The 7,223-nt window shown below is 40.7% G+C and overlaps 1 protein-coding gene across 1 annotated transcript in view; it reads right to left on the bottom strand.

Annotated features, from left to right (window-relative positions):
- Nucleotides 1-7,223, bottom strand: part of LOC107718455 (rap guanine nucleotide exchange factor 4-like) — a 103,687-nt gene that overhangs the window by 13,797 nt on the left and 82,667 nt on the right. Inside the window, exons 15-22 of the mRNA XM_016525534.1 lie at nt 3,830-3,927; nt 3,623-3,708; nt 2,441-2,519; nt 2,096-2,246; nt 1,861-1,949; nt 1,074-1,104; nt 904-982; nt 541-687 (exon numbers count right to left, since the gene is read on the bottom strand). Of these exons, the coding sequence (XP_016381020.1) occupies nt 541-687; nt 904-982; nt 1,074-1,104; nt 1,861-1,949; nt 2,096-2,246; nt 2,441-2,519; nt 3,623-3,708; nt 3,830-3,927 (760 nt within the window). The remainder of the gene's footprint in view (nt 1-540; nt 688-903; nt 983-1,073; nt 1,105-1,860; nt 1,950-2,095; nt 2,247-2,440; nt 2,520-3,622; nt 3,709-3,829; nt 3,928-7,223) is intronic.

The raw sequence follows: 7,223 nt of genomic DNA, 5'->3' as shown, positions 1-7,223 counted from the left end.
GTAAGAAGAGAAGTGTATTTGTGTGTTTTTGTGTGTGTGTGTGTGTGTTTGAGTATGTGTATCTGTGTGAGTGTGAGTGTGTGTGTGTGTGTGTGTGTGTGAGAGTGAGTGTGTGTGTGTGTGTGTGTGCCCATGTGTTTGGATTTGTGTGTGTTTGAGTGTGTGTGTGTGTGTGTGTGTGTGAGTGCAGTGAGTCAGCACAAGGTCACTGTGTAGCAGATGTAACTGGAGTGAGATTGGAGTATCTGTCTCAGACAGCAGCAGTACTGGGATGCAGAATGTGAAATGCTACAGCAAGATGTGTGCAGTAAAGAGCTCATATTGTCAGCCAGAGGTCAAAGAGATAAGAGTCAGTGCAACAGCACACTCTGCAAACATGGAATTAATCAACCTGCAATTAATGAAACACCAATGGAAACAAAGGAAATGGCTGTCAATACAGTGATAAGAATGGAAAATAGCTTGAGTGTGTGTGTATGTGTGTGTGTGTGTGTGTGTGTCTGTGTGTGTGTGTGTGTGTGTGTGTTTGTGTGTTTTCACCTCCGGCTGAGTTGAGGTGGATGAGCAGAAGATCATCTCCTGACCCCAGTTTATCGGTAACAGCGGCGATGACCTCTCTGACAGATGCAGCGACAGGCACTCGGATAGTGGAGTAGGTATGATCACTGCAGTACACCTTAAAGAGGACTTCAACAAAACACACACATATTTGAAAAGAACATTGACATTGAAACATTGATAAATAATTTTTTTTTTAAATAATAAAACAATAATAACTTCATCACTTCACCACAGAATAACTTCAATCTATCTATCTATCTATCTATCTATCACATCTGTGAAATTAACCAAAGGAGAGAATAGTGTTCTGTCAGTCACAACAGAGAGCAGATACAGACTCACTCTCATCTGTGCTTCTGATCGGCTGTTTCTTCTGCAGTCTGTCGTTCCCTGTGCTGAACTGACGCAGCAGGACTTTGTGCTGAAATGAGAGAGAAGGACTATCACATGACACTTATTCAGCACTGAAGAGAATACTACAGAAACTCTGTTTGTTTTTATGGTCCCCTCACCTTTTTCTGAGAAGGCCGGCCATCCTCACAGCTGTGAATAAATGTTATGAGTGTTATGATTATGAGCAAGTAAAAGGTTTCTCTGAACTTTCCCAGTCTGATATCTTAACCCTATAAAGCCTGCTGTGTTATGTTTGATACACACATTACTAAGGCCTCTACATTATCAACATGATCAAAAAATGAAAATTGATAATCCATTCAACTTTTTTTTGTTTTTGTTTTTTTGAAAAATCATGTTAAAATGTATCACATATGATTTATTGTTCATCTGTCAGACATCATTGCATTGCATGACATTATGTTTTGCTCCCACAATAAAAAAACTACAAAGCTTTGATGATAAAACTAAACATTTAAATATCTACTTACTAAGACATTAGATATAGAGTGACATCTGATATTTATATGCATATATATAAGTAATTTGTCATACTGTTATAAGGATCTCAATGATTTACAATACAAGCTATCTGAATATCATCTTACTTTTTGGTCTTATAAATATCAGCATCTTTACCAAATTGCATAATTTTTTTCTCAGGGCCTCTGAATAAAACTTATGTGTTTTTTCCACCTTGAGTATAAGCTTCATATTATCACTATATCATAGTGAGCAACAAAAGCTGGATGTATCAAATATAATACCCAACAAAAACACATATGCGGATTTTAAGGTTCTTTTAAGGCTAATGTTCTGTTTAAAAAAAATAAGATGCTTCTGACTATTTCTTCATATGTCTAAACAGGGTTGAAAATCTCTGATCTTGTAAGACTGTGCTCTTACTTCTGTTTGATGATCTTCACTAGTTCAGGCAGCTGGTCTTTCAGAGCTGGGATGCGTCCGGAATCTTCACACACTGTCTCATTAAACTCCTGCAACAAACAACACGCTCAGACTGACACACACTAAATCACAGCGGGACCCGAAAGGCTCTAGAAATGACATTAACAGCTTAACTTGAATCAAGCAGCACTGCTGAACAGATCAGAGCAGTCCTGAGTCAGGTGAAGCTGCTGACCTGGAGGAAGTTGAAAGAGCTGTCCTCCTCCTGCAGGTGGTCTGTGTTGATGGCGGCCCACTGTAAGACCAGGCGAATCACCCTGCGCTTGTTATTGTGAGCGTAGTCCATCCGCTCCTGTTCACTGCCCTGAGACGGCTGAGCATGATAGGTGAATGAGAGCTAAGGACTTCAAAGCCACACGCAAGTGCAATCTGAGAGTTCAGTAACCCTCTCATCTGTTGAATAAAACAATGTTCATAAAGGACACAGCTATGGCATATTGACCATCTTAACCAAGTTGATGAACTACAGAGACTTCAGTTACGCATTTCACCAATCAGTCAGTAGAGCTGTAAAGGATATTGGGCCATGAGCAGTGGACACAGCTGACTGTTTGGGACAAAAACACAGTGCATAAGCAAAAAGTCATCCAGAGCAGGATCTACAGAGACAGAGAAAAGAAAAGTTATTGACTTCTTCAGTAAATGCATGTTATGTATGTTTCATTTATGCACTGTATAATGTATATTTACAGAGTTGCCACTCTTGATTTTCCCAGGACATTTCCAGTTGTGATTACTGTGTGTGATTCCTGGATAAAGACTTTTGATTGTTGATTTATTAATGAATCATTGACACCATTTTTCCACCTGTTTGACGGATTCATTAAAAATGAATCAAAACAATTTGCTCAAAAGAATATCACTATGGCTTGCAAGCAAGTTTTACAAATGCTGTACAAAAGGGCAATATCTATACTACCGTTCAAAATTATGGGGTTGGTAAAATGTTTACTGTTTAATAATTTTGTGATATAATTCTGAAATATTATTACAATTCTAAATAACGATTTTATATTGTAATATATGTTAAAATGTTATTTATTCCTGTGATGTAAAGCTGATTTTTCAGCATCATTACTCCAGTCTTCAGTGTCATATGATTCTTCAGAAATCATTCTGATATGCTGATTTGCTGCTCAAGAAACATTTCTGATTATTATCAATGTTGAAAAACTTTTTGATGAATACAAAGTTCAAAAGAACAGCATTTATTTGCAGTAGAATTTTTTGAAACATTATAAATGTTTTCACTGTCACATTCAACAATTTATTGCATCCTTGCTGAATAAAAGTAATTTATTTCAAAAAAAAAAAAAAAGAAAGAAATTGTAAACAGTAGTGTATATGATGACATTTTAGGGATCAGCATACAGTAACATGAAAAATGTTCACTATATGAATCTCCATGACTTTTCGAGTCGTGGAAAACTTTAAAAATCCATCATATTTCCTGGTTTTCCATTAGTGTGGGAAACATTGCATTGTTTATTAATTGAACGCTTATGTGACTAACTATGATGGTCAGATCTGCTCATATTTTAGGCCAAACAGGAGTCCAGATAATTCTGTAATAACTTCATCTCAATAACGAACAAAACTTGAAGCATGTGCAAAATAGAAAAATTGCATTGCATTTAGCCACTTCCTGCTTCATTATTTAACTGCATATTATTTTTCTCTCACTGAACGCACTGCAAAGCACCTGACTCTGTGAACTGGGAGTCGAGCTTCATTGTCTCCAGAAGATGTTCCAGAATCTTCTCTGGAGTTCCTGACATCACCGTGTACCTGAAGAACAGATGCACAAAGCTCACGCATTGACACGTAGTTTGAGGTTATACAGTTTGCCGTTATTTCATAGTAGTCTTCCATTCTTAATGTTAAAATTGACAGAAGAATAGAAATGTACTTGAGAGGAGAGGAACTGGAGCTCCTGTTTTTAGTTTTCTCCAAAACTAACACATCCTCCTCATGTTCCTTCAGACGGACCGTGTTTGCCTCCACATCCTGAATACACACACAGATGAAACAGAATTAGATTTAATCATAACAAATCAAATGTAATGCACTAACATCTGAAATGACTGGTTTGGTCACTCAACAGACAGCACTGATGTGCTTAGCTAATGGTGGATTAGTGCTGTTGTGATAGTGTTCAGGACATGAGCTATTGGATGTCAGCAGTTTAGCAGCAATACGCAGTAAACTCACTATTACAGCACTGAACCGAGAGCTCAGGTCATACAGCTGAATTATGAATGATCGAATGGAGGTGTTTGTCACTTAAAGTGTTCCACAATGTCACTTAGGTAATGTACTGTTGTAAAGCATCATCATTACCAGTAGAGGGAGACTAATACTCAAGTTACAGCTGGGGTTCTCAACCTATTTTGTCTGAAGGTCTGTGATAAATTACTACTATTTACTTTAAGTTAGAAATTACTTTTAAAAAGTACACTTGAGATTTTAAGTAATGTTCTAACCTTTCAATTAATATGTTGCATAGGGAAGACAGAGGCATGCTGTCGTTGCATTAACATATGCAGCTGTATTTTATCAACTGTTTGTTTTTTCTTGAGTAATAACGTTCAGTAGTTTGTATTCAAGAATTTAAGGTTTATACAAAAACTGAGTGTAAAAAATAAATCTACTCTGTGAAATAAGGAAGAAGTGTGACAACTAGCCCCGGTTTCCCGATAAGATCTGAAACTTATGTTAAATATTGCATTTTTTAAGACTTTGTTCTTCACCATTTCTATCAGTTGCATTCATCATACATCCTAAGTGATACATTGCTTTTGTCCAGTTGCATGATCATGTGTAACAATGCAATAAATGAACCTAGAATGTGAAATCTCACTAAATCTCCCTATATTTGTTTAGATAGTAGGCATCCTTTTTGTGTCTGTGCCAAAGACACACTAACAGCCACACACACACACACACACACACCCTCACTATCAGCACTATCAGACTGAGCTTCCGCTTAGACGCTGCTCCGGCTTTCCTGAGCTCAGCTCTCTATTGTCAGAGCGCTGGGAGAGAGATTCTCCTGTGCTGCTGATGGATGCACCATTATACAATACACACACACACACACACACACACAAATGCAGCCAGAGAAAACAATTAGACGATAATTAAATAGTCATTAGGCCAACAGTACACAAGCAAAAATTTAATTATGGGAAAAATGTAATTAAGGGAATTATGAAGTGACAAAATGTTAATCATGACTCTCTTATATTTAAGCTTCTTCTTTGTCTAGATTCTGGACAGTTGCATCCTGGGATGTTTTTCAGTATTGCTTGACAGTACTGAAGGAGTTCATATGTATACAGCTTATAAGCTTCACACTATTTTTAATTAAAATATTTGGTTTGTAATTAAATTCATGTGATGGTATCGGAGTTCCCCTTCAGGAAATCAAGTTGTGTCGAAATGCTTTGGGAACGTGTCTGCGTGACTACGCACTGAAACACGTGTGTAATCAGTCCAATGAAATCATGTGACGTCACCGGCGGGGATGACGTAGCGACCAGGAAGTATAAAAGCACATGCGGTGGAGAGAGCGGCAGCTTCTGTTGTTCAGTAAGAGCTCTATGTGTGTTCGTCTTATTTATTGTTGTCTGTCTTGAAAAAGTATCTAAAAAATGGCAAGCAAAGACAAGAAAACTGAAAAGAAGTGTTCATCCCTGCCTGCGCTTCATCACGGGTGGGGATACACACAGTTTGTGTGTTGCTTGTCTGGGAGCGGAGCACGCTCGAGGGAGCTGACTGTCCGCATTGTGTTCGCCTCACGATGCGGACGCTCCGCTCCCGGAGAGCGCTCTTTGAGGAGGGTCTTCTGCCGAGGCAGAGCGGCGACTCAGATTGTGGGGTTCGCAAATGGATGTGGCAAGAGTGCAGTTATGGGAAGATTCCCCGTGTTGAAGAGACGTTTGCTGGCTATCTCTCGCCCAGTGGTGCATCGTCCCTCAAGGCCCTGGTGTTACCCACCAAGCCGCTTAGGACTTCTTCGGCTTTGGTGGGTAAAGCATACACGTTTTTTTTTTTTATTTATTATTTTATTCATCGGTGTTGAAGGCATATCAGGCTGACCTGCTAAAAGAAATGGATGAGGGAGAAGAGATTAAGAATGACGATATTGCAGAGCTACGTCGGGCCACAGATTTGTCGCTTAGATTTGTTGCTGATTGCCACCGAAAGACACCTGTGGTTGACCCTGTCCAATATCAAGAAAAAGACAGGGTCTTTCTCCTGAATGCCACGCTAGTGCCTTTTGGACTGTTCGGCGACACTGTAAATACAGTCGTCGACAGATTCCAGGAGGCCAAGAAACAAGCGGCGGCGTTCCAGGAATTTCTCCCTCGCCGCTCTCATGGGGCTGATAGGTGGGATCAGCCCCAGCCGTGTACAAGCTCTTCTCACAGAGAAGTCCAGAAACCACTCGTACTCCCCCACAAAAAGAACAGGAGTCGAGGCGGCGCTCCAGGTCAAAGGCCATTGAGGTGGTCCCTCCTCGCGACAGAGAGTCCAGGTTTTACAGTCGGTACTTCATTGTTCCAAAGAAGGATGGGGGATTGCGTCCAATTCTAGATCTGCATCTGTTGAACCGCTCAGTCATGCGGTTAGGTCCACTCTCAGAAAGTCAGCCAGGTCCAAGGACTGGTTTGTCACGAAAGATCTTAAAGACGCATACTTCCATATATCCATCATTCTCAACACAGGAAGTTCCTGAGGTTTGCTTTCGGGGTCAAAGCTTCCCAATATCGGGTTCTTCAGTTCGGCCTTGCACTTTCACCCCGCACGTTTACCAAGTGTGTGGATGCTGCTCTGGCTCCACTGCGACTCCAGGGCATCCGCATACTGAATTACATCGATGATTGGTTGATACTAGTTCAATCAGAGCAGATAGCGGTTCGGCATTGATATGTCATTCTTGCTCACATGAAACGGTTGGGGTTAAGACTAAACGCAAAGAAAAGTGTGCTTTCCAGTACAGAGGACCACTTATCTAGGCGTAGTGTGGGATTCGACCACGATGCAGGCACGTTTGTCTCCAGCTCGAATCGACAACACATCGGTGGTCTCCTATATAAATCGGCAGAGGGTCTGCGTTCGCGCCCCCTTTACAGGCTGGTGCGATAGATCCTTCTGTGGGCCCAGGGGAAGCTGCTCTCACTGAGGGCAGTTTATATCCCGGGGCACCTCAATCAGGAAGTAGACATCCTGTCGAGGCAGGGGCTGAGGCCCGGGGAATGGAGACTCCACCCAGAAGTGGTGGAGCAGCTCTGGAGGAA

Source organism: Sinocyclocheilus rhinocerous, unplaced genomic scaffold, assembly GCF_001515625.1.
Source record: "Sinocyclocheilus rhinocerous isolate Xijiao unplaced genomic scaffold, SAMN03320098_v1.1 scaffold2077, whole genome shotgun sequence".
Classification (NCBI taxonomy): Eukaryota; Metazoa; Chordata; class Actinopteri; order Cypriniformes; family Cyprinidae; genus Sinocyclocheilus; species Sinocyclocheilus rhinocerous.
The sequence above is the reverse complement of the archived record's forward strand: the minus strand, read 5'-3'. Positions and strand labels throughout refer to the sequence as shown.